The sequence below is a fragment of the Sarcophilus harrisii genome, chromosome 4, assembly GCF_902635505.1.
Source record: "Sarcophilus harrisii chromosome 4, mSarHar1.11, whole genome shotgun sequence".
In the NCBI taxonomy this organism is placed as follows: domain Eukaryota; kingdom Metazoa; phylum Chordata; class Mammalia; order Dasyuromorphia; family Dasyuridae; genus Sarcophilus; species Sarcophilus harrisii.
Window position 1 is genome coordinate 257,354,948 of NC_045429.1, and position 27,866 is coordinate 257,382,813.

General features: G+C 35.5%; 1 protein-coding gene across 1 annotated transcript; it reads left to right on the forward strand.

The window, feature by feature from the left end:
* LOC100926836 (glutathione S-transferase A4) lies at positions 1-22,879 on the forward strand. Its single transcript, XM_023503030.2, is given in 7 exon segments — positions 1-66; positions 68-98; positions 2,818-2,869; positions 15,489-15,621; positions 18,690-18,831; positions 21,401-21,532; positions 22,394-22,879. Coding segments are annotated over 7 exon segments (663 nt in total). The 5' UTR covers positions 1-16; the 3' UTR covers positions 22,517-22,879.
* The last annotated feature ends 4,987 nt before the right edge of the window (positions 22,880-27,866 follow it).

Genomic DNA, 27,866 nt, shown 5'->3' on the forward strand with positions numbered 1-27,866 from the left:
CTGATAACCTGAAGTCATGGCAGAGAAACCCAAACTCTACTACTTTAATGGAAGAGGTCGGATGGATTCGATGGCTCCTAGCAGCAGCTGGAGTTGAGGTAGGACCAAGACTTGTACAGGATTTGGACTTTATTTTAAATAGTCAGCACTCTAGGACAAAGTAGAAACCAGGTTCCATGGGTTGTTGTTGTTTGTCCTTTGTTCTCAAAGAAAACCATGATATTAGCCCATGACATGCAAGTGAGTTAGATTTAAGTGAGGGAGGGCTATGCAAAATTATTAGCCCCATTCTCTCTTCCAGAGCCATCTGGGTCCAATGGTAAGTTATAGATCAGGATGACTGGGGATGGCCCTCTCCATGGTATATCCCTAATCTGCCTGCTTCTCCTGGTCCCACTTTTTAATTTATTTATTTTAAATGGCTTTTTATTTTTCCAATACATGCAAGGATAGTTTCCAACATTCACCTTTTAAAAACCTTGTGTTCCAAATTTTTTTCCCTCCTGCCCTCCCTCTTCCCTTAGGCAGCAAGCAATCCAATATGGGTTAAACATGTACAATTCTTCTAAACATATTTCCATATTCATCACAGCACAAGAAAAATCAGATCTAAAGAGGAAAAAACATAAGAAAGAAAAACAAGCACACAACACTAACAACAACAAAAGTTGAAATACTATTCGGTCTCTATTATTCTCTCACTCTCTGGTCGCAGATGGCTCTTCCTATCACAAATCTATTGGAATTGACATAACCCTACTTTTGCATGTAAAAGAATAAAATTGTTGTCTGGAGAAAGAGACAGAGAAAATTAGAGTTCTTTGGGATATCCTTCTGCTCCAGTCAGATCTTAATATACCCACTACATGTTTTGATCATTTATCTTCCCAGTGCATGCTCTGTCTACTGTCTTATTAGCAACTCATCATGGAAAGAGAAGCTACCAGGTACAAAGAGAAACCTCAGAGAAAAGAAGAAAGGATTGAATCAGAAACAGACATGGAATTACAATTTTTAGGGATTGAAGCTTTATGCTCCCTTCCACATGCTTATATTTTCATCCATGAATGCATCCATTTTTAAGGATACATTGTAGGGAGGTGAAGGGAAAGGCTATGCCAGTATCATAGAGAAGGAGAAACAAAACATGGTTGCATATGTTGAAATAATTTGGCATCTGGCCTCCAGAAAATAAACAATTTAATATTTTTTATTCACTACTTTAAGTTGTGATTCTGATGAAACCCACTAATGAAAGAGCTTATTTTCCTGTGTCTTTATTTGACATTGAATGGTGCTTTTTTTTGCCAAGTTTCTGTGGGCGAAAAACTTCATCCATTGTTTCTCAGAAAAAATCCATTTAGTGACATTGTGCTTAAGTACAAAATCTGGCATTAGCTATGCTTTCACCTTGGTAGGATTTTCTGGGTGGTTGACTGGAGACCTCTTTTGAAATTCCTTTTTCTTTAGCTTCCTTTTATTTGTTCTGAAACAGCTTGATAAGTTCCTGCCAATATTCATATGAAGTGACAACTGTAAACAGCTCACCTATGTGGATTATAAAGATACTGCATTCAAATTTCATATTCTTGTTCAAATCAACAGCTTTAACTCTGTTTTTTTAACTTGCTATTATAATCACTAATGGATTCAATAACATAAAACCATTTGTAGTTTATTGTTATAATTGTTAGCAGTCTGTGGGATTTAATCTCTCTGAGGATGGGAATTCTTTAATCTTTTTATGTATATACCTAGGATCTATCACAGTATCTGGATGAATAATTATGAAAGTGGAAAATCAAACTCCATTCAAGGCTCACCTCATATAAGGCAGTCTGAGGTCTTTTTTTGGTCCTTTTCTATCCCCTGCCTTCCTTCCCCCATTTAGAGTTTTACCACTTCCATGAAATTATTTAGAATTTACTTTTTACATATTTTGTATTTACTTATCTGTGTGTCATCTCTCTCTTTGGATGTAATTCATTTAATTTCAATTCAACTCAATTTAAATCAATTCACATTTATTAAGTGCTTAAGAATAACCTTTACTATGCTAGGTGCTAGGCATACCAAGTCAAAAACATAATAAACCTTAATCAGGGCAGCTAGATGGTGCAGTAGATAGAGAACAATTTCTGAAGTTGGGAGAACCAGTCTCAGATACTTAACACTTACTAGCTGTGTGAGTTTGGGCAATTGCATTTAAGCCCAATTGCCTCGCAAATAAATAAACAAACCTTGATCTCAAAGGAATTTATATTCTACTGGAGATGGGAATCAAATATAAATAGATAAATAAATGAATGAATTAATATATAATGCAATTCAAGATCAAATCAGCTTTTTGGGGGAGGAGAGAATACTAATATCCCATTGTTGGCTCACATTGAGATTTCAGTCTAGTAAACTTGTTTTTTTTCAGATGAACTGCTATCTAGCCATAATTCCTAAGGCTGTACAAGTGACTAAGAATTATAGAAACCTCATAAAGCCAGCTAATCCAACTCTCTTTATAAATGGGAAAACTGAGGTTCAGTTATTATTTATACAAGTTCACATAGGTGGCATAAATTTCACCTAGATCTTTTGGGAGGTAGAAGGTCTCTTTATCACTGGAAGTATCTGAACCATTAGCTACAATTTGGACTACATAATACCCGAAATCTCTTCCAGATTTGAGATTCTGCGTTTCCAAAACTACTTTTTAATATTATTTTCTACTTTCTCTTCTTCTTTTTGTGGTAGAAATGTGTCTTTATCTAGGACTTTGGAAACAAAATAATGTCTCTTTTTATCTTTTTTTTCTTTTTTTAGTTTGAAGAAGTATTTTTGGAAACAAGAGAACAATATTTGAAGTTACAAGAGGGTAAACTAAATTATTTTACTGGTATCTTATGCTTGAAATAGAAAGTAACTCTTTAAAGAATATTACCATAGAACTCAAAGCACTTAAAATGTTTAGAAAAGACATAATATACTTTAAATAAATGTATACACATTTCAATTCACATATGTGAATGATTAAGCACAGCAAGCTATGGTCCTACTTAATAATAATAATAGCTAACAATTATGTAGTACTTACTATGTGTCAGTCACTGGGCTAAGCACTTTACAATCATTACCTCATTTGATGCTCACAACTATCCTGGGAAGTAGATGCTCTAATAATTCCCATTTTAGAGCTGAGGAAACTGAGGCAGACAGAAATTAAATGACTTGCCCAGATTCACACAACTAGTAAGTGTCTGAGGCCATTCAGTTTTCCTGACTTCAGACTCTGTCAAAAAACATTGACTCTAAGGTCAAGATATTTAAGAGGGTTGGGGATGGGGAAGGATGGAATTTACTAACCAGCAAGGTTCTTCAATAATTCTCATATTTAGCACCTATAAGGCATTTATCCCAGTTCATTCTGAGGTAGGAAGGCACAATGATCCTGAGGGCAGGGCAGCTTGGGAATTGGCTTATGCAACCACTATTCTCTTGAAGAGTATGAGGAATAACATTCCACACATGGAGGTGGAAGATGAAATATTCATTATGAAGGGGCAAAGAAAACTTCCGTGAAGTAGATCTTTTAAATAAATCTTATGATGATGAAACAAAATGACTACTTGAGGAGTTAACTCATAGGAATTTTTTCCTATGTTTGATTGATAGTGTACCTGATATTTGACCCAAATATTATGGAATGGCTGATGAGTTCATAGTCTGGAATTTAGGCTGAGGGCTCTAGCTTGAATTATATGATACTTTCTCACTTTAAATTTGTAATTTCACTCAAGAAACCTGGAAAACTCTTTTACTCCCTAAGTATTTTAACACTGACTTCCAACTTGCAAGCAATCACTACACTTTTATAGAAGATGTTTTCATTTTCAAAAAAGAAGAAAACAAAACCAGAAAATCCTAAAGGAACAACAATTATTTCCAAACATGTATGCACATCTCCAGAGTCACAGATCCAAACATGAGCTCTACCTGGGGAGTTCTTTTGCTCTTATTTGTTTTGGTTCCAAATGAAGATTTACTGGAAGTCTTTATTCTTCTGTGTCTCTCTATCTCTGCTCCTGTGTCTGCCTCTCTAACCCCCCTTTCCATTTTACTCTACTTCTCTCTTCCTCTTTCACTCTACCTCTTTTTCTCTCCTTCCTTCCTGTTGCTCTTTATGTCTCCATAATATGACAATTTTCTTTTTTAGTTTAGATCCAAATTGAGTGTGAAAACATGCATTAACTATTTATCAAACACTGTGTTAAGTGCTGAAAATACAAGTAGATGAGCAAGACGGTCTCTACTCCCAAGCATCTCACATTTTAATTGGGAGAGAGATCACATACACAAGACTTCAGTTACAAGGAATATGGAAACTTGCTAGAATTTGAGAGAGGAGTTTGTCCTTTATCTTGTTTGCACCTTACAGGAGACCAAGACTGTTTCTACTGTACCATACCATCTCTTCAAATGAGTCCTGGTGGCATTCTACAATTCCATGTGGAATATATTTATAAATACACACTCATATTTAATACATATATATGCACATATATATACCTACATACATGTATATGTACACAGAACTATATATACATATAGACACACACACACACATATATATATATATACATACATACATACAACTTATTTTATCCTCATCAGATTTTTGGTCCACATTATTCCTGTATCAGGTGTCCTCAGAGGATAACTGTCTGTCTTTAATATATGAAAGTTCTTTCATAGGGCCTAATTACTATGTGCTTTTGCATACTTATGTTCCCAATTATTTGTGAATCCGAAAAGCAGTTTCCCAAAAGGCAGTGGTGTAGTGGGTAGAATACTGGATTTGGAGTCAGCAAAATCTGAGTTCATATCTTGTCTTGTCAGCTCTCTATGACTGGAGGTATCAATTGCTTAACTTCTGAGTCTCAATTTCCTCACAATAATGGCACCAACCTCACAGGATTATTATGGGGACCAGATAACATATTAAAGTATTTTGAACACCTTAAAACTATTATTATTATTATTAAATATAGTTTTCCTTTCTTTTCCACAAAATGCTCTCTCCAAGTTCAGTGATCCACTCAAGAGTTCAATGCCTAACATAAGGGAATATATGCAAGATGAAAGCCAAATGGTCACCATTCCTCTTTTGTTTGGCTCTTCCTTGTATTGGTTCCCTTTCCTAAAAGTTTTGCCAGCTTTTCCCTTGGTTTAACTGGAGGTAGGAATAAGCAATCAAGGAAAACTCCAACACAGAATACGTATTTATTGAATCAAGTCAGCTCTTTCTTCTTGAATACCTTAATTATTAAGGTATTTTGAAACAATCCCTAGTCTCTTGTCCTTTGATCCTGAGATCTTTGATAGGGATCCATGACTACTTTTTATCAATTTCTTCCATGTTTGATTATCTAGGTTTTTGAGGGAGTTGCCTTTGTTTTGGCAACTCCTGTGTTTTATTTATTTCTCAAACACTCTGTGGATCTTGACACAAAGGCAAAGTCCACTGTCCATTCTTCTTTTGTTCCTAATTTCATTTGTAATTCTCTCACTTTGGGCTTTCATCAGCACTGGGGGACCCAGCCCTGGGAAGTGGTCATATCTCATTCTTCCTCTTTGGAGCATCTTAGCCTATATTGTTCTAGACCACACCTGTGGTTCTCTTTATTGTTGGACTCTTTTTATATTTATTCAAATGGGAGTGCAGATTGAAGAAAACATGGGCATAGGACTTAAGTCCTATTGTAGCAAGATGATGGAAAGCAAAAGCAGGTAGGTAAAGATGGAGATTTTAAACTCCTAACTCCAAGAGTCAGAGTACACCAAAACTCTACTTCTTTCTTTCTTAAATTATTACTTATTTCATTTTAAATTTATAAAATAAAAAAGTATTTTCATAACACAGTATAATAAAAAAAATGATTGTCGATCTCTTTCTGACATTAGTAGTTGTCAACATGTCACCCGATAATAAAATCTACATTTATGAAACACTTTTCCTACATTACCTCATTTAATTTTTACAACTTTGTGAGGCAGGAAAAACAATACCTATCATTTATATAGCACTTTAAGATTTATGAAGTGCATTATATATGTTAGTTATCTCATTTGCTTCTCACAATAATCCTGTGATTATGTATCAGACTATGTATCAAACACTATGCTAAGTGCTGAAGACACAAGTAGGTGAGCAAGACAGTCCCTACTCCCAAGGATCTCACATTTTAATTGGAAGAGATCACAAGACTTCAGCTACAAGGGATATGGAAACACCCAATTGCAGTGACAATAGCTATTATTATCCCCATTTTATAGATGAGGAAACTGAGGTTTAGCAAGGTTAAGTAAATTTTCTCAGGATTACACAGCTAGCAAGTATCTTAGGCAAAAATTTGAACCCAGGTTTTCTTGAATTCCAGTCAAGCACTCTAATGATTATGTCATGCTATTTTTCTCATTTTATTTTTCTCATTTTATAGATTAAAAATGGGATTTCAAAGAGGTTGAGTAATCTGTATAAGGTAAGAGAGTTACTAAGTGATAGAGTGCAACTTTGAACTTGAGATCCTGTCTAATGTTCTTAAAGTTTAATTATCTTTTGTATTCCTAATCTCAGCATAGAAATGATGTTCTATATAGAAAAGTTCATGATCACTTGAGGTAGAAAAAGAAAAAAAACATAAAATCTTAGTAGGAAATGACTATTTAAAAAAGTCTCAGTCTAAAAAATATTAGGGATTCATTGATTCACTTCATTCATTCATTCATTCATTCATCTAACAAATGTTTATTTAGTGCTTCTCATGTGCAAAGTACTATACCAGGGATAGAACACATGCACTGACTAAACTTACAGTCTAGAAGTATAAGATGCAAAACCAGATAATTTTATGGCATAGAATTATGTGATAAATGCATGAGACAGGTACAAAACAAAATGCTGAGGTATAAAGGACAAGGTCGTCTTTGTGAATAGGGAAGGTTTCATGGAGAAAGTTGTATTTGAGTTAGGCTTTACATGACCTACAGAAGCATAGCATGGCAGAGAACCGACCTTAGGTCAGGTTCAAAACCGTGCAAGACTATAAAATGCAATGAGAGTGCTGACTGGCATTCGTAGAAGTATATTAGGCAGAAAATGGAAGCCATGTTTTCTTGAATCCTAGTCAAGCACTCTAATCACTATGTCATGCTTCTTCAGTTCTGCCTCAGTTCTCTATTCCTAAGAAACTAAGAAACTACAGGTCTAGTTTCTATTCCCTTTAAAGATCTAGAGCTTAAAGGACACCAAGTCTAACCTCTCATTTTACAAATGAGGAAACTGAGGCACCGTGAGGTTAAGTGAGGATATAGGGGTCACATAGCAAGAAAATTTTGAAGGTGGGATCTAAAACTTGGTTTTTTGGACCAGTATGCTATTCACTACACTATGTTGACTCTCCAGTTGTTAGGGAAAATGTTGATTTGAGGATCAAGTGAGTTAATGAATATAAAAGTGCTCTTAAAATGTATTTAAAAAAAAACTTTGATAAGTGTGAAGTGTTATCAGTAGTACACTCTAGGGCTGCAGGTTCCTAGAGTAGGGAAGGGGTCTCCAAACCAGGGTTTTTCTCCTTCATCAATTGAGTGACAGTAGTTTCTACTGGGATAGTGACTGTTTTCTGGGAAAAGTTTGGCAGTATAGGTAGTATTTTGTTGTCATTGAGAATAGCTTAAGAATTATGATTCCTTAGTAATAGCTGTACTGTTTCTTTGTATGATATGTTGTTCACTCATTTTTCAATCATGTCCAACTTTTTGTGGTACCCTTTGGAGTTTTCTTTGCAAAGATACTAGAGTGGTTTGCCATTTCCTTCTCCAGCTCATTTTACAGATGAAGAAACTGAGGCAAACTTCAAAATAGGGGACTAGCTATGTCCAGGGCCACATAGCTAATAAGTGTCTGACGTCAGGTTTAAATTTAGGTCCTCCTGACTTCAGGGCTGGCACGCACTCTGTCTACTATGACATCAAGTTTCCAAAAAGTACAGTATTAATTACTTGGGGAATTTGGGGATTGTTGTTTAATCGATTAGTTGTACCTGACTCTTTGTGACCCCATTTGGGGTTTTCTTAACAAAAATACTGGAGTGTTTTGCCATTTCTTTCTCCAGCTCATTTTTATAGATGAGGAAACTGAGGTAGACAGAGTTCAGTGATTTTCCCAATGTCATACAAATAATGTCTCAGGCCACATTGGAATTTACTTCTTCCTAACTTATGGCCTGTTGCATTATTTTGTCTGCTTTCTTTGTATGACACTTTGATATAAAAAGTGAGTTTCTACTTGATATACAAGCCCACCACATAAAGCCTCAGTCTTGTGGGTTCCATCTTGTTCATACATCTTGGGGATATTGCTTAGTAGTGTTGCTGGGAGATGAATGGGACTAATTAGTGGTCTATTTAGTCAATGTCTTTTACAGCTGTTGAAAAAGAACAGCTGCAGTAACTTTGCTTCTTGGGAAATTTAGTTTTACAGGAGATTTTATTACGGTCCTTGCCAGAAACCATTTCTGCTCATCTGTACAAATAGATGGGAAATACTTTTGAGCTTTTTATCCAATGTATTTAGTGTTTCCTATATGCAAGACACCCTACAAAATTCTTCAGAGACAAAGATAATAATCATAATCATAATGAAAAAGGATGCTGATATCTCAAAAAATATTTTAGTCCTTACTGTTATTCTGTCCCTGCCCCCCCCTCCCCCATTAACCAACAAAACATCAGTGATTCAAATCACAGTCATAATTTTTGGAGATACTGGACTTATCATGTTATTGATATATGGTGAACTACTGATGGAAGAACTCTTTTACGGATGCAAATTGGCATCAATTTCGCAATTGATACCTTTAGAAAATTTCTTGGGATACTGAAAATTTATATGATATTCTCAGTTCAGGCAAACAGTAAGTGTCAGAGGCAGAACCTGAATTGAGATCAGTTTGAGACCATCTCTATCCACTATACCACATTACCCATTTTAATGTTCTATTAAGAAATTTTTATGGGACTAATCTATATTGAAAACATCTTTCATAGAGTAATAGAAGGTGACAAGTAGGCAGACCATGTTATTACAGTCACATAATTGACTGAAAAATAGAACAAAGAAAAGATTCCACTGTGCTTTTTTGTTTCTTGATTCATCTTTGCCATTTACTACCTGAGCAACCTTGGGAAAGACATTTAACCTCTGTTAGCCCCAGTTTCTTTATCTGTATGATGAGGGGGTTGAACTAAATGGCCTTTATGTTCACTTTCAATTGAGATCACCAAACCCTTATACACACAAAGTAATTGTAAACCCAAACTTGACTGGACCCTGGCCTGCCTCCAATCTGTTTACACAAAGTCATGATCTCAGCTTGTTTCTCACAGACATCAAAAAAATAAGCTGAAATTCTACTTTGTATTCTAATTATGCTGCTAGAGTTGCCTGATGACATGCTCCAGATGGGCAAACCCCATTTGTAAGGAATGCATTCACCAGAATAGATACACCCTGATGTGCCCAGGCCATAACCATTCCAACTCTACACTCAGATTTCCTTCCATGAATGAAATTGGGCCAGCTGTGCCAGAGCCATAATAACATGCCAAGGATTATAGTGAAAAGATTACAGCCTTCCCAGTTCAGGAGATTATTTGAACAAAAGAATCATACATTTAATGAGGACTTAAGTTCTGAGTCACCTTGAATGTTCAGCCATGGGGAGCAATAGCTGGACCTTACCATTGCCAGGGTCTTACTATTACTCAGATTACCAGCTTTTAGCAATAGGATATCCACAACTTGCACAATCAATCAAATCAATATGGAGCCTCTTTTGCTATGGTTCATTGCTCTCATTAACTCATCTTGCCCTGATTTGGAATGGTATGTAACTTCAGATCTGTGGGACTGTATGGACCTAAGCTTTTAGAAAAACAATTACTATAGCTGTCCAATTTATCTTGTTCCACTAACAATTCAATGGCCTCATTTTTTATCGCCTTCAAAGTAACTATATGTACTAGAGGATAGGGAGGAATCAATAAATAGTGATAGAAATATTAAGCTTCAATAAAATAATTCAATAAAAACCCCACAAAAATATACACAAAACAGTTTAGAAAGGAGCACAAGCAAACAGGGTAGATTTGTTATTACTGAGTTTAATATATACTTTTTGAAAAAAAATTATATAGCTGAAGTTCATAATTTCTAATATACTTTTTTTGTTCTTTGCAAATTGAAATATTCATATCTGATGTTGATGATTAAGTTAATAATTACAAATACACTTTTTAAAAGCACACAAGTAACAGTATCCTATATACTGGATGTTCAGTGAGATCTGGGTTTGAATTTCAGGGTCTTTGATGTACCCAGGGCTCTGTCCTGCATCCTTTTATCTTCTTTTTATCTCTTCTGCTATTTAACTTATTAACCTCCAACTCCCATGGATTCAATTGTCTTTCCTCTAGTAGTTGTTTCTTATATCTACTTATTAAGACTTGCCCTTTCTCCTAAACCCTAATTTCCCCTTTCCAACTGCCTATTGAAAGTCTCAAACTATTCTTGTAGACATATTAAACTCAACATGCCCAAATCTGCATTCATCACCTTTTCCCCAAACTTTTCCCTCTCCTGAACTTCTCTATCATTGTCATCAGACTCCAAATTCTCCAAGTTTGCATCCTGGCTTTTATTCTTGTCCTTTTTCTCTCTCAATTCCTGTTTCCAATCTTGCCAAGGCTTGTGGATTTAATCTTCATGACATCGCTTGTATATATCTCCTTCTTTCTTCTGATATTGCTATCATCCTGATACAAGTCCTATCACTTCACTCCTATTAGTTCAGTAGCCTGAGCTGAGGTCTCTCATCCTCAAGTCTGTCCCCCCCACTTCAGTACATCCTCTTCAGCTATCAAATTAATCTTCCTAAAATGCAAGTCTGATCATGCTTCCTTTCAGGACTAGATCTGTACATTCTTTTCAAGTTCTAATGTTCTAGTTTACTCAGACTTGAAAGTTTGGACTTTTCTGTCTCCTGACCTGAATCTATCCCATATCCAAACCTCATCCACCTAATCAATCAATTTTGATTCTATCTTTGCAAACTCTTTCTACTTAAATTGTTGAAACCCTTGTTCAGGGTTCAGTTATCTTTTGCTCTTACTCAAAGCCTTTCTTGGGGATGGAAGTCTTGGCTTTGAGGGACTGAAAGTACTCATAGTTCTTTAAATGCTAGAAGCATCTGTGTGGTAGATTCAATCTTTGTGGAACCAGAAACATTATATACCATTAGGTAAAACCACCAATTAACTGGATCTTTTCTCGGATATATTTTGAGTGCTTCTAGAATGAGGTGCTGGTCTACTGTTATGTTAGGGGTCATATATTCCTGTGTCTGATCATGAAGCCTTCAGACCTACTTTTCTCTCCTCTCTAAGCTTTACCATCCTAGTACATGATGAAAGGTCAAGATTATATCTAAGCATACTAGTTTGGGGAGTCTATGTCCACTTGGCTAAGTATCAGATAGCTGGTAAAGTAGATCGATAGGTAGCTAATAATTAATAATTTTGGTACTTGGGGTTGCCTTCAGCTTTGATTATAATGGGGGTTATTTGGAGACAGAAACAATGGGAGCCCAATGGGAGCCAATATCAGAATGGATAAAATGGATTAAATAGCTGGTCAGGTGGTCTTGGTGTGGCCCAGTGAGCTTTATATATATTATCTCAAAAATAATCTTCTCAATATAATCTTCTGAGGAAGGTGCTATTTTCCAGGTATCCAAGTATATATTAGTATAAGGTATTATTTTCCAGGTAAGGAAATTGAGACTGAAAGATTAAATTATTTATTTAGGGTCACAAAACTAATAAGTGTCCAAGGCAAAATTTGAACTCAGGTTATCCTAATTTCAATTTCAGTGCTTTATTTATTAGGATATAAGGCCCCTAAGTTTGGTACCCTAGGACCTGAGAAAGCAGGTAGTCAGTGGAAATATAGGTGTGTATAAGGGTCAGGATAGGAAACAGGTAGGAATTAAGGGATTTGATAACCAGAGCACAACCTTAATTGTTTCTTACTAGCACTCTATACAATGTATATTAAGCCCTTGTCCATATGACGATAAGGCTGCTAGAGAGCATGGTAGATATAGAGCTCAGGAAGGCTTGACTTCAAATATGGCCACAGACACTAACTATGTGACCTGACCCTGGACAAATCAATTAACCCTGTCTTCCTCAGTTTCCTTATTTGTAAAATGAACTGGAGAATGAAATGGAAAATCACTCAGTATCTTTGCCAAGAAAACCCCAGATGGAGTCATGAAAAGGACACAACCAAAAGAACTGAACAGCAACAATATGATGATAATTTAACCTGTTAATTTATTCAACCAGTAGAACTGAGTCTAGCTAGCTCAGTGGGAAAGAAAAACTAAATGAATTGCTGAGTCAGTTCTGTTAAAATAGTTGATCTCGTAAGTCTCTTTATAAGCCTCTGTATCCTATGAAAATAAAGAAGATTGGGTTAATTAATACATGACAATTGTTTGAACTCACTGGCCTCCTTCAGGTTGATTTACTTCCAACAGAACAGTATCTGATGTCTTGTGTTGGGCAAGATAGAATCTCTCCTCATCTGAAGCATAGTAATTGCTACCTGCCTCACATGGCTGACTAATCAAAGTGAGATAATGTTTTTGAAATTACTTTAAGTATACATTAGTATGAGGTATTACTTTTCTACCCTAATACTGATCCCTTCTCAGTATCTTCTTTCTTCAATTAAGTTTATGTCTCTGTCTCTCTGATACTACCACCAAAAGCCAACACTTATTTAGTGCTATTAAGATTTGTTTTGTTATTGTTGTTGAGTCGTTTAGTCCTGCTTCATGACCCCATTTAGAGTTTCTTTAGTAAAGCTACTGAAGTGGTTTGCCATTTACTTTTCTAGCTCATTTTACAGATGAGGAAACTGAGGCAAGTAGAGTCAAGTGACTTGCCCAGGGCCACACAGTTACTATGTGTTTGAGGCCAGATTTGAACTCATGAGCATATCTTCTTAACTCCAAGCTCACTGCTCTATTTATTATACCACCTAGCTTCCCTGGATTCCTTTGTAATTCTATATATTTAATTATATGCATTTAAAAAAACATTATTCTGAAAAAAACTCCATAGGCTTCTCCAGACTGCCAAAAGAGTCCATGATAGAAACAACAACAAAAGGATGGAAGATTCTTATTCCAATTAGAGATGCTGAGAGGTTAACTCCACAGTCATACAATTAATATGTATCAGGAGTAGGATTTGCATGAAGGACTTCTCTCTTACAAGATTTGCCTTCTTTCCATACAGCATATTTCCTTCTTGTATGTAATGTATGGGCTAGCTCCCTGGAGGGCCTCAGGGTCAGCCAGAGTCAGGATAAATCAAAGTCCTTGGTCTTTAGGGGGAGAAGTGAAGGAGGCAGCCAAGCTGCCAAGCAGCTTGCCAAAGATGTATCCTGGATTCTGGAGTCCAGAGTCCCCAGACTCTCTCCTCTTCATCCTGCCACCAAGTCACACTGACTTCTCCCCCAGCCCTCCAATTGCTGTCCAATACTTCCTAGGATTACCTCACTATCACCCATTCAGCCAGAGCCAGTGGTAAGGAGAAAGCCATCATCTAAATATATGCTAATAGAGCCATTGTCTTATATCCAATAGGTAATTAGTTTCAAGTGCTCTGCATTCTCAGATTCAAGTACACCTATTCAGAGTTTCAGTCCTCTACACTTGTAGGAACTTAATTTGTTGAATTGAATTCAGAGATATCACCAGAGAAATCTCCTTTTTTCTTTTAGCCTCCCTAATGTTCTGATCTCCTTTCTAGCTCCTCATTTCCTCTCAATTACCTAAGATTATTGTACTGGATACATGTCATAACATGCTACTAAGCTCCTGGGAGTCAGAGAATGTTTTTTGTTTTTTGTTTTTCCCTTCTGTTTCTTCATTAATTGGAACAAGACCTTGCAAACTATAGGTGCTAATAAAGATTTAATTAAATTGCCCCCATCTTTTCAGATTTGACATTTTGGATGGGATACATAAGCATGACCACTTAACAGTAGACACTGTTAAGCATATTGGTTTAAAAAAGCAACATATTCAATTGAATTATCCTAAATACATTAAAAATAATATGTCCTTTCAAAGATCTAAGATGTCACTGTTTGGTGGAAACACAAGAGGGAATTAATTCAAACACTCCTTTACCATGGTAGCATCATCACCCATTGAGATCTGGGAGGGATCTCATAAGCTACTTCAGCCTTTTATTATACAAATTAGGGAAATGAGGTCTCTAGAGGTTAAATGACCTTCTCAGGATCACACAGGCAATCAGCATGAGAAACAGCATTTGAACTTAAGTCTTTTACCTGAAGTGTTCTTTCTGTATGCTGCAAATTCATAGATTAATAGAGCTAAAAGCAGTTTTAGAAATTATCTAAGTTAGGGGTTCTTGGTCAGACTTCGAGAAATAGTGGAGGATAGAAGGGTCAGTGTGCTATGATCCAAAGGGTCACAAAGAGGTGGACATAACTGATTTACTGAAAAAGAACAATAAACCAGGGGTTGTTAATGGGTTTGTTTGTGTATCATGGATCCTTTTAGCAATCTGATGAAATCTATGGACCCATTCCCAGAATTAAATTTTTAAGTATATAGAATAAAACACCCAGAATTACAAAGGAAGCCAATTATATTGAATTATAATTATGAAAAAATCTTTTTAAAGAAAATGTACACACTCTGGATTAAGAGATATGCCCAAAATCACACAGATAGTTAGTGGCAGAGCAGAATTAGGGTCCAGGTCATCAGTTAATCTGGAGTTTTTCCTATTTTTTTTCTTTTGAAAAACTAATTGGTCATTAAAACTTCCAAAAAAATAATCACATTCCATTGATGACTTTTGGCTTCTTATACTTCTTCCAAACAATATGTAATAACACGAATAGAACCCTATTTTCACAACATTTCTTTATTTTGTAGTTTTTTATGTTTATTTAGAACTTACTTAATATTTTATTTTCTCCCAACTAAATGTAAAAACAATTCTTAACAATTATTTTAAAATTTTTTGATTTCAAAATTCTCTTCCTTCACCTGTTATTGAGAAGGCAAGCAATAGATTATACATGTGCAGTCATGCAAAACATGTTTCCATTTTATTCATGTACAACATTTCTTTAACTACAGTGTTTATTCATCCAGGTAATAAAAGGCAATGAAATAACTTTTCCTTGAGAGAATTATAGCAGATTTCTACTCTATGGAAAGTTGCAACTAGTAACATCTGGGCCAGATAGAAACAAATGTTATTTCTTTAAGAGTTCCTGCAGTCATGAAAGGCGACTGAATGAACCTGTTTTCATCCCACAGATGGATATCTGCTTTTTCATCAAGTGCCATTGGTCGAAATTGATGGAATGAAACTCACCCAAACTCGAGCCATTCTTAGCTACCTGGCTGCTAAATACAACCTATATGGGAAGGACCTGAAAGAAACAGCATTGTATAGTATCAGCTTTGCCCTTACTTGATTTTGGCACAATATAAGTTCCACAAAATAAAGAACCTATTCTGATGTTACAACCTTGGGAAAAGACCAGCTGAGGGCTGATTGATTATAAGGGAATGAAGGTGGTATCTCACCTTTTTTTTTTTAAAGACCAGACTGACCCTAGAGAAATTTTTAAAATTAATCCTTTTCAATTAAAAAGCATTCATTTTTTTTCTTCACTCTTCCCTCCCCAAACTCCATCCCCAAGAAAAATAAAAAACCCTTGTAACAATACACATAGTCAAATATGCTTGGCAGAACAACTTCCTATAATGGCCATGCCTCAATGTGTGTTATTCTGAATATTTAGACTTCACATCTCTGTCAGGATGTGAATATCATTTTTCATCATATATCTTCTAGAATCATAATGGATACACTGATTAGAATTTGAAAGTTTTTCAAAGTTGTTTTCTTTACAACATTGTCATTATTGAATAATTGTTCTTAATAACTTTACTCACCTCATTCTGAATCAGTTCATATAAGTCTTCTCATTTATTTCATCTTTACTTACTTTGCTAGCGTACTCCATTACATTCATGTACCAAAATTTGTTTTCGTCATTCTCTAATTAATGGGTACTCCTTTATTTTCCACATCTTCGTCACCTCAAAAAGTATTCATATCAATATTGATCTTTTCTTGTTCTCTTTGGATATAAGCCTAGTCATGGTATTGCTGGGTGAAAGACTATAGTAACTTGGGGGCATAGTTACAAACTTCTTTCCAGAACTACTGAACCAATCATAGCTCTAACATGCCTGTTTTCCTTAATTCCTCCAACATTTGTCCTTTGCCTCTTTTTTAATTTTTTTATCAACCTTGTCATTCTTGATGGTAGGAACTGAAATCTCAGAGTTCCTTTTATTTGCATTTCTCAAATTTATTTGTGATTTGGTACATTTTTTCCCATGCAGCTATTGGTAGCTTGGATTTCTTTCTTTTAAAATTGCCTGTTCATATCTTTTAATAATTTCTCACTAGGAAAATTAGCCCTAAAGAAAATTTAGGAATGGGAACAGTTTGTCTTTATTGTCACCTTTTTTCCTTTCTGAGTCTGTTCCCTAGTGATATCCCTTAGTGATACTTTACATTCCCAGTGTTTTCACATTCCCTCTTGTACCTGCTATCAAAATCTGTTCCCTGGGAAAGGATCAGTTAAAAAGGGGAAAACTGAAACAAAACTATCTAAAGGGGCTTAATATGTTATCTATCCCAGAAATATTTTAGGATCAGAGAATTTACAGTTAGAAAGTATTTGAGATACCATCTCTTTCAATTCCTTCATTTTAGAAATAAGGTAATTGAAACCCAGAGAGAAATGACCTCCTCAAGCTAATAAATACATGCAGTAGGAAGCAGAGATAGGTATAATCTCAGGTTTTCAATGGCATGCATACAGAGTGGACCAGCTCTAAAAGGCCTTAAGGGGGATGAGCATTATTAGCACTTGTCCTTCTCTGGAAAGAATAATGTTAGCTAAGAAATATCTCCTCTTTGAGTTCATGTGGTAGGTCACTGTTGCAGAAATAAATCTACCACAATGCAGAAATTATAGAGATAACAGCCTAGATTTTATTATGCTTAAGCACAGGTTCAGGAGATAGAAAAATAATTAGAATTATAATGAGGTTTTTAATAGATAAAAATATATCAGAGTGACAGAGAAATAATTCTCTTAAATATTGTAATCTTGTGCATTCTTTGAGCTATAAAAATTAAACAAGGCAGATTTATAATCCCATACTTCCTTTCATGTCAAAAAGTTGAACAAACTTAAATAAAATCATAATCTCATATGTACTCTAAAGAAACAAATCTAGTCAAACATTTTCTATAGGTAAACTAAATCAAGTTAGAGATTAAATTATTTTTGAAAGTTCACAATGGTTTGGTTGAAAGTAGAAATTTACATGCCTACGGAGTGAACAACAGATGAACCTTTTATCAAATAAGCCAAGTCAATTACTTGGGAAGCCTTAATTCACTTTTTGACTTCTTATCTGAGACCTTAACTAAATTTTCACATTAGGGTTTCAACCAGCTCAATAATTTCCTAGATAGGAGAAACTTTATCTCCAACTTCCTGAGAAAAATTAATAAAATAAAATAATATCTCATAACAATAATAGTGATGATAGTAATGGCTATCTTTTTAATGATATTATAATGTTTTCAAAGATTATTATTTGCATTATCTTATTTGATCTTCATGACAATTCAGTTAGGTTGGTGCTATAATTATTCCCATTTTAGGGGGAATTTTAGAGATTTTAGAGATGAGGAAACTAAGACTGAGAGAAGTTAAATGACTTGCTGGGGTTATAGAATTAGTGGGTAATTGAGGAAGGAAGACTCTCTTGACTCTAAGCCTCATGCTCTAGTATTTACACCATGATGGTGAGTTTCTCCCCAAGATGAGCCAGCTTGCCCAGGTATACCTAACTTTTGTTCTAGTTATGCTTGTGTTTCTAATTATCTTATAATGAATTCTAAGATAAGATTCTTTCTATCATATTACTCAGAAAAGAATAATGTAGAATTACAGGTATCAGCAAGACAGTTGCAAAAAGTATTTAGTAAACAGAGATCACTTCTCAGTACCCCTGAAATCTCATTACCATTGCCAATATCCACTTATAAGACTGTCCCAAATCAAGCCCAGTTTCATAGCTCCTAAACGCAAGAGATTAAAAAAAAAAAAAAAGATGTGAAAACATAATTTCTGCCAGTGTGTTGTAGTGAATACTAAAATCAACAAACACCTACTATGTGCTAGCATTATTTGGTTTGAATCTTGCTTCAGACAAAACCTGTCTGTGCGACTCTGGACAGGTTATTTTATTTCTCTGTATCTCAGTTTCCTCATTTATAAAAGGATAAACTTAATCCAAGATCTTTGGCAGCTCTAAATCTATGATTTTATGACTTACCAATTATCAGAGAAAAGACTGATATAGAAATTAGCTTCTCTAAAAATATAGCTTTGAATGAAACTTGAAATGTTCTGCTTTCAGAATTAACATGTATACAGACGGCACTCTGGACCTGATGTTATTAATTGCATTGAGTTATTTCAAGCCAGCTGAACAAAGGGAGAAGGAGATTGAGCTTGTTGTAGAAAAAGCTAAAAGCCAATATTTCACAGTCTTTGAGAAGGTAAATATCTGTGAGGTAATACATGTTCTAACATGCAGATTCCAGTTTCGCACCACAAAGAGAGCTGTTATAAATCTTTTTAGAACATATAAGTTCTTTTCCTTTCCCCCTAATCATCTATATTATGGAAATGCTTGTTTTATTCCATACATTAAAAAAAAAAAATGAAAATGAAAAATGCCCCTTTCTCTTTCTGGTTTTGAACCTACTCTTTGTTCCAGACAGACTGCCCTGAGGGTTGCTTTCTGTGTACAACATTCTAATTCCTAATTCCATTTTGCATAGATGCAGCATCTGGAATGCATTTCCCTCCTTATTTTCACCTAACTTCTATTAAAGTATAATTTAGGAGCCCTTTCCTACATTATCATTTATGATCACTTTTTCCCCACCCCACCTTCTCATTGGAGTTCTTTTGCTTTTGAATTTATTTTGCATTTACTTTTCAAATTTATCTATTTCATGTTGTATTCCTGCCATGAAACTCCTTGAACATAAGGACTATTTTCTCTCTGTTATGTCTAGCACGAGACTTTGAATAAGAAAGCACTTAGAAGTGTTTGTTGAATTGGATTGGATTAAATCGAGGGTTGTCTAAAAAGAACATATTTGTATATTTTAAGGTCATATCAGATCAGAACTTTATGGACTTCGGTCAAAGGCCATTGAAAAGCTTTGAAAGTAAATAATAGTTAAAATGCTAAGAGAAAAAAAAAATACTTTAAACAGAACAGTTTGAATGAGTATAGGAGTCGGAAAGTATGTAGCATTAGATTTCAGAGTAGCAAGAGAGCACTGAGCCTGGAGTCAGGAGGACACAACTTTCTAAATTCAGACCCTTACCAGCTGTGGGTCCTAGGAAAGACACTTAACCTTGTTTGCTTCTGCTTCCTCATCGGTAAAAAGACCTGGAAAAGGAAATGGAAAATTACTCCAGTATCTTTGCCAGAACACCAAAAGGGATCACAAAATGTTGCATACTACTGAAAAGACTCAACTAAAACAAAAAAACTATTCTCCAACTGCTCCTCTCCTCCTATCAGCTTTCTTGGTTCACTTTCCTTAGTCTTGCCCCATCTTTTTCTCCTTCCCGAGGCACACTGTCCCAAGGTCTCTGCTTCCTGTTTCAGTTCCACAGGATATTATCCTAGAGCTCGGCTCCCTCACCCAACTGAATTTGTCTTAAAAAGTGGAGTTGGGTTAGTTTTTCATGTAGCTTATTGTGGGGGCCAAGATTACCATACAGATTTGGATTAAATGAGCTTCCTGGTCAAGAGCATATGCTTTGGCACTCAGTATGTGACTAATACAATGGGGAAGAGCCAACAGCTCTCAAGATTTATAGGCGAATTAGAGAGATGTCTCCTCCCAAATATGTGAAGACCTTCTCTGGTGGAATGGGCAAATAAAAATTTTGTTCCAATGCACATGAAAGTGACTGAAGCAGGCACTGTGGAGCACTTAGAACTTAGTCAGATACAGACATCCTGGGCCATCACCAGTGGTTTTAATTTTTGTCCTGTCACTGAATTTGAGTGACTTATGAAGAGAAAGATTTTGTGTAACTCTACCTCACAAAAATCCAATTCACTAGAGGATCTCCTTGTGATGTCATAGGTCCTCTTTGAAAATGAATGAACAACAATGGTGCAGTGAAAAGAGAGCATGGGATTTGGAGTTAGAGGTCTATGGTTCCAGTACTGCTTCTGTCACTTCTGGATAACTTTGGACAAATCACTTAATTTTTCTTATCTTCCTCAATTCCCTCATCTTCTAAATAAAGGAGTTGATCTCTGAGGTCCTTTCTAGCTATAAACCCATGATACTGTGATTATGAAGCAGTTAATCTCAAGGGCCTTTATGAGGATTAAATCTTGATCTAAACACCAAATGAGGAACCTAGTTCAAGCAAAGAACCCAGTTCTATTTCCAGCCTACAAAGACCCACAAACATTGCTGTGTCTGATTCTTTTTGACCCCATTTGGTTTTTCCTGGCAAGAAAATACTGGAATGATTTGCCATTTCCTTTCCCAGCTCATTTTTACAGATGAGGAAACTGAGTCAAACAGGGTTAAGTGACTAGCCCAGGGTCACACAGCTATTAAGTGTCTGAGTTCAAATTTGAACTCAGAAAGTTGAGTCTTCCTGATTCTAAGCCTAGCATTTAATCCACTTCATTGTACTACTTAGTTGTTGTTTTTTTGTTTGTTTGTTTGTTTTTTTATTTAATAGCCTTTTATTTACAGGATATATGCATGGGTAACTTTACAGCATTAACAATTGCCAAACCTCTTGTTCCAATTTTTCACCTCTTACCCTCCACCCTCTTCCCCAGATGGCAGGATGACCAGTAGATGTTAAGTACATTAAAATATAAATTAGATACACAATAAGTATACATGACCAAAACGTTATTTTGCTTGTACTACTTAGTTGTGCAAAGCAATGTACACAGATACTATAATCCACATAAATAAATAATGGCATACTTATATCCTGAGCCAAAATCAGATAGTTCTTACTTTTATCCAACATCCTTTTATTGTGTTTTTTTTTCTTCCTATACAGATTTTGAAAAACCATGGACAGGATTTTCTGGTTGGCAACAAATTTAGCTGGGCAGACATACAATTGCTGGAAGTTATTTTAATGATTGAAGAATCATGTCCTACTGCTCTCTCCAATTTTCCTCTGCTACAGGTAACTGGTTAAACTTGGAAGATAGTGGGGGAAAGCAAGAAACCCATCTCCCCACATACATCTGAAAGAAATTAGCAGGAACAAAGATTGAAATAGAAGTAATATATCCAGGTTAATCCCTAAGGGCTCCAAGTGGCAACCAAAAGAAATTTAAGACCAGCTGGGTGTTTCTATTTAATTTTGTTCTTTTGCTTGCCGAGGATCTAATTTAGAGACATCTTCTGGATAGGGAAAAGATTAAATTCTGGGGGCCTCTAAAATTTGACTGTTGAGCAATTTGCAAGGGTGTTGTTTTGTTAATGGAAGGATGGACTGATCCTGGCATATATAGAATATTTCTTCTTCCCCTCCCCATTTATCTTTGTCTCTTGGCTACCTTAGTCCTTGTCTTCCTCCAATACTTATATCAAATCTGACCTGCTGAAGATGGCCTTTAAGGATCCCCTTCACTTTCCTTCTCCTTCCTGCTTTCCCTCTGAGATTAACCTCTGTTTATTCTGGGTAGAATAATAGAGTAGCTGTGTTGCAAGGGATAGAGTGCTGGATCTGGAGTCAGGAAGATCTGAGTTCAAATGTGACTTCAGATACTTAATTAGCTGTGTGACGCTAAGTCACTTAAATTTGCCTCAATTTCCTTACCTGTAAATAGAGATAATAATTGTACCTACATCCTAGGTTGTAGGCCCTATGTTAACTATCATCATTATCACTGGATACTAGGTAGAGCAATACATAGAGTCAGGAAGACTTATTTTCCAGGTTCTAGGGGCCTGCCTTCTTTTAGGTAAATTTTTATCTGTCTTGTGAGTAGTAGTATTTTGTAATTAACCTCCTAATTATGTTTTTTTCCCCTTAAATTAGGCATTTAAAACAAGAATCAGCAATATACCTAACATTAAGAAATTCCTTCAGCCTGGTAGTCAGAGGAAACCCCCACCAGATGACCACTATGTGGCTACTGTGAAGGAGATTCTACAGTTTTAATGGCCAAGGGTGGACCAATTATGCAATAGAAAGAGATTCTGCTTATGAATCACAAGATGTGGGTTCAAATCCTGTCTCTGATGCTTACAACTTGTTCCTGGTCCTCAGTTTCCTCATCTGTCATTTAAGGGAGGGATGTAACTGATTGTCCCTTTGAGTTCTATATCAATAAATCTAAGAAGTAGAAAGTATAATGATTTTAGTGATATTGTTATGAATAGCACAAAGTCAATATTATGGTAAATAACTGAAGCATATTTCTAGGTACTAAAAATAAAATGTTAACTGAGTACAAAACTGATAATTCCACTACAGGCAAAAGTTGAAATCACATGCAAAGTTGATTAAATTTAAAGTATCTTTGCTTGATTGTGTGTTTTTTTGATTTATTGCTATTTTCATATTATCCTTATTTCTTTTTTTTTATTTATTTAATAGCCTTTTATTTACAGGTAATATGCATGGGTAACTTTAAGCATTAACAATTGCCAAACCTCTTGTTCCAATTTTTCACCTCTTACCCCCCACCCCCTCCCCCAGATGGCAGGATGACCAGTAGATATTAAATATATTAAAATATAAATTAGATACACATATCCTTATTTCTTAATAAACCCTTTCTCTCTCTTTCTTACCAAGAAAACCATCATTTAAAATAAAGGATAAAAAGAAAGGAAAATGGAGCAATTCAGGAAAACATCAACAAAGTCTGACAATATTGGTGTATTGGTGTTTTTTTTAAGCAGCTGTTAATTTGGAATGAAATTGTACAACTTATTTAAAATAGACATATTATGGAAGCACTCATACATATAATAAATTTAATTACTCTTCAGGTTCTGGGTCTCTCTGACACTTTCCTGAGCTCCTCTTCATCTCCCCCTTCCCCTGCCAAATGTTTTCTTTTTTCATGCAAAGACTCCTGGGGGATTGAGAATTCTGTTGTTCAGATATAGCATCTGTTAGGATTCTTGCTTGCTTGCTTCCAAGATACAGTAGCTTCTGGAGTTTTAGGTTTTGGGTACACACACACACACACACACACACACACACACACACACTGCTAATCTGCAGTCTGGTACCTTTATCCCTTTAAAGCTTACCCTCACTCCTAATCCGAAGATTCAAACCCAGGGACAAATCTAATCCTTCAAAAATACCCATCCCAACATAGTCACACATTGTTAGGCAGACCATCAGGGCTCACTAACAACCTGCTAAGGAGCCGCCTTGGACAAATCATTATACTCAGCCATCAAAGCCTTACTCAACTCTATTAGCTTCCATAACATTCCTACTTTCCCCTTTCAGGTTACCATTGCTATTCATTTTCTTAATATCTTCTCACTGCTCTCTGTGGATACAGGAGTCATTTTTCTATTGATTACCAGCCTCTGGAGAATGTCCTAATTCACCCTTTTAACACCTAAGAAAACCCCTTCAGATGCTATGCAAATGTGAAGCAGATGCTTTGAGGGCATTGGTATAAACAATAATCTAGAGCTGGACCTAGAATTAAGTCCACTGGGGGAATAAATGGCAAGTGATGTGGGAAGGGCATTCACTCCAGCCTATCATTTAAATTATCTGGACTCCTGATGTAAAAAAGAAAATGGGAATTAAGGGATGCTCATCCTAAATGAAAGGAACTGCCCCTGAGTCATGGAGGACCACAGTTATGGGCTCTGAGTGATACCATTGAGAAAACTTTGGGTGATGCAGTAGATAGAACGCTGGCCTTTGGAATTAAGAAGACTCATCTTCATGAGTTCAAATATGACCTTAAATGTCTAGCTATGTGATCCTGGGCAAGTTACTTAACCCAGTTTTTCTCAGTTTCTTCATCTATAAAAGAAAATGGCAAACCACTCTAGTATCTTTGCCAAGAAAAGGGTCATAAAAAATCAGAAAAAATAACAAGAGGAATCAGGAAAAAAAAACAATAACTTTTTTTGGCAGCTGAGGGGCTCTTATCACCATAGATGTCAATTCATTCAACAAGTGTTTTTACTTCAATGTAATGGCTCACACCTATATACTCTGATGCTGGGCAGACTGAGGCTGATGGATCACTGAAGTTCAGGGTTTCTGAGCTGCTGTAGGGTTAAAATTAATCCAATGCCCAACTAAGTTAGGTACTAAAATGGTGATACAATGAATCCATAATGAATCACAGGTCAGAAAAAAAGGAAACAGGTTAAAGCTTTGCTGCCAATCAGTATCGGTATTGCATCCATGGGTGCTCATTGGTTAAGGAAAGGAGATGCAGTCTCAAAAAAAAAAAAAAGTCCTGTTGGATGACTATCACAGATAAGACATAGGCAAAGCACTCAGGAAGATAGAAAAGTGAGAGGAGGTCCTTACAAAGCAGTATCGGCAATTCATATTTTTAATGTAAGGGTTATGTAAAGCGTCTCTCCTACTAACCTTATTAGATGGGTCATTTAGCATGTGTAGTTATTCCCATTTTAAAAATGAGGAAACCAAGATATAAAGAGAGATTAGGTTACAAAGTTTGTAAGTTTCAAAGTTGGGACACAAACCCAAATCTCTTTAAACTCCAAATTGCTTATTTTCTTTCTTTCTTTCCTTTGCTACTTTATGGAAACCTCATAATTTATAATCCAGTGGAGGAGATAAGTTAGAATACAAAAGCCATGCATACAGGAGCTCAGAGGAAGGAGAGATCATTACGCCATGAGGAGATGTGGGAAGATCATAGAATTTTGACTAAGCCTTAAAAAGTCTGTAGAATTTGGACACTAAAATTTTGCCATTGTTGAGAGCTCCAGTATGGGGCAGTAAAAAAGGATTGTATTTGGAATCAGAAAAATCTGGATTTGAAGCCCATTTCTGTTACTTACAGTGTGATTATGGACAGATGACAGTCTTTATGGAGCCTCACTTCCTCACAGCATAATGATGGAGTTTCTAAGATTCTATTTAGTTCTGAATCTATGATTTTTTTTTTTATTTTTTTTTTTTAGCAGCTTGGAAACAACTAGGCTTACCACCTGGTTAACAGAAATAATTAGTGGAAAAAAAGGAAGTTGTAGGTAGCACAAGGGCAGCTAGGTGGTGCAGTAGACAAAGCTAGGCCTGAAGTATGAAAGATTCATCTTCCTGTTAGAATAACTTTGAAACCCCTATTCAATTTAATCAGTGTTTACTTAGTTGATGGTGATTTATGGGTATCAGTGATTGATGGTTTACAACTTAGATAAATAGTATAGAAGTAAGTTTGATTTAGTTAATACTGTTACAATAGGAGCCATGTATATTGGGATTAATTAATCCCATTAAAAATATGTATTGATGATTATATGCTTTTAATTGATTTACAGTATATATATTGTTTTAGTTAGGCCTATTTTAACTGGTTTTTTTATTATGTTTACATTATTTATGTTCATTATTTAACTTGTGTATTAATCTTGCCCTCCCCCATTTCTATGAATGTACTGAGAGCTGTGTTACAAAAAACAGTTCTCAATTTCTTTCCGTTCTTGGATAGGAGACACTGAGTTTCCAAACATACAACCACACTAACAAATTTGGTGCAGTCAGGAAACATATAAACCACAAGCCTGAATTTATTAAAATAGGGGAAATATTCCATATTGTTCTGAACACTGCTTTCATTGTCTGTGGCATAAGTTTACGTTTTTTAAAAAAATATTTATTTATTTAAAACTAAATTCAAAATAAGAAAAAAACAAAATAGGAAAAAAAAGACAGAAAAAGGGGAGAAAACATGTGCCCAACAGAACGTCAGGGAGGTTTCAAAATATTTAACAATAAATTTCCGTTTCAAGAAAGATACATAACAATAGAAGACATTATATTCATGTCTGTCCATCTTTTCTTTGCTTCCTTGTAGATTATTCTTTTGGTCTCTGTTTGTATTTTTTATTTTATTCTTTTTTCTTCTTTCATCCCTCCCACCTCCCTCAAGCAGACTGCATTTAAGCACAAATACAAATACACACACACACACACACACACACACACACACACACATATCTATCTATCTAGTCACACCTGCACATACATATACATATGCCTATATGCATACATATATACACATACTTTTATTTACATATATTTACACATATGCATACATGCATCCAAAACAAATTTCTCTCTTGATTGACAGGTTTACATTTTTAAAGGCTTAAAGGGAAAATGATCCATACAATAATAGAAAACAGTGGAGAAATCGATAGATTTTTAAAATAAGTTCTATCTAATTGATTGATTGCAAGAGATACTCTTTGAATTGAGAGGAAGGATGGATAGGAATTGAAAATGGATGTTTAGGGTATTTCAAGAGCATGGAACACCAGGAGGAAAGACTTGAAGAGAAAACACTGCATGTATTCAGAGAACATAAAAAAGTCCAGCTTGGCTCTAATATATGTTAAGTTATTGAAGAGTCACACAAGATTATAGGATTTAGAACTGGAGGGAACCTTGGCAATCTCTAGTCTTCTTCCCTCGCTTTACTAATGAGGAAACTGAGGCCAGAAGAGTTTAAATAATTTGAATAAAATTATATAAAATTGGGGGGAAAAGCCTAGATTTAATCCCAGGCCTTCAAACTTGTTTCTCTAGTTGTATAAAACAAAGTAGAGAAGGTAAATTTTTTTTTTTTATTAGATTTCAAAGAGCTTTGTTCACTGCATGAGGTCCTGTTGCTTGGCTTCAGACCAACACTGTTGATGGTATCTATCAAAAACTTCAACCTTAGAAAGTTAGTTCAACTATGCCCAAAGGGCTATCAAACTATGTATACTCCTTTGATCTAGCAGTGTCTCCACTGGGCTTGTATCCCAAAGAGATCTTAAAGGAGGGAAAGAAAATAAATATAAAGGAGGGAAAGGGACCCACATGTGCAAAAATATTTGCAGCAGCCCTTTGTAGGACTGGAAACTGGAAACTGAGTGGATACCCACCAGTTGGAGGATGGTTGAATAAGCTATGGTATATGAATGTTATGGAATATAATTGTTTTATAAGAAACAATCAGCAGGAAGATTTCAGAGAGGCCTGGAGAGATTTACATGAACTAATGGTAAAATGAGCAGAACCAGGAGATCATTGTCCACGGCAACGCAACGCAAGATTAAACAATGGATGATCAATTCTGATGGATTTGGCTCTTTTCAATAATAATGGAGAGAGCTATTTGAATCCAGAGCCATCTATGGGGATTGAATGTGAATCACAATATAGTGTTTTCATTCTTTTTGTTGTTGTTTGTTTGCATTTTGTTTTCTTTTTCATTTTTTTCCTTTTTGATCTGATTTTTCTTGTTCAGCATAATTGTGGAAATATGTATAGAAGAATT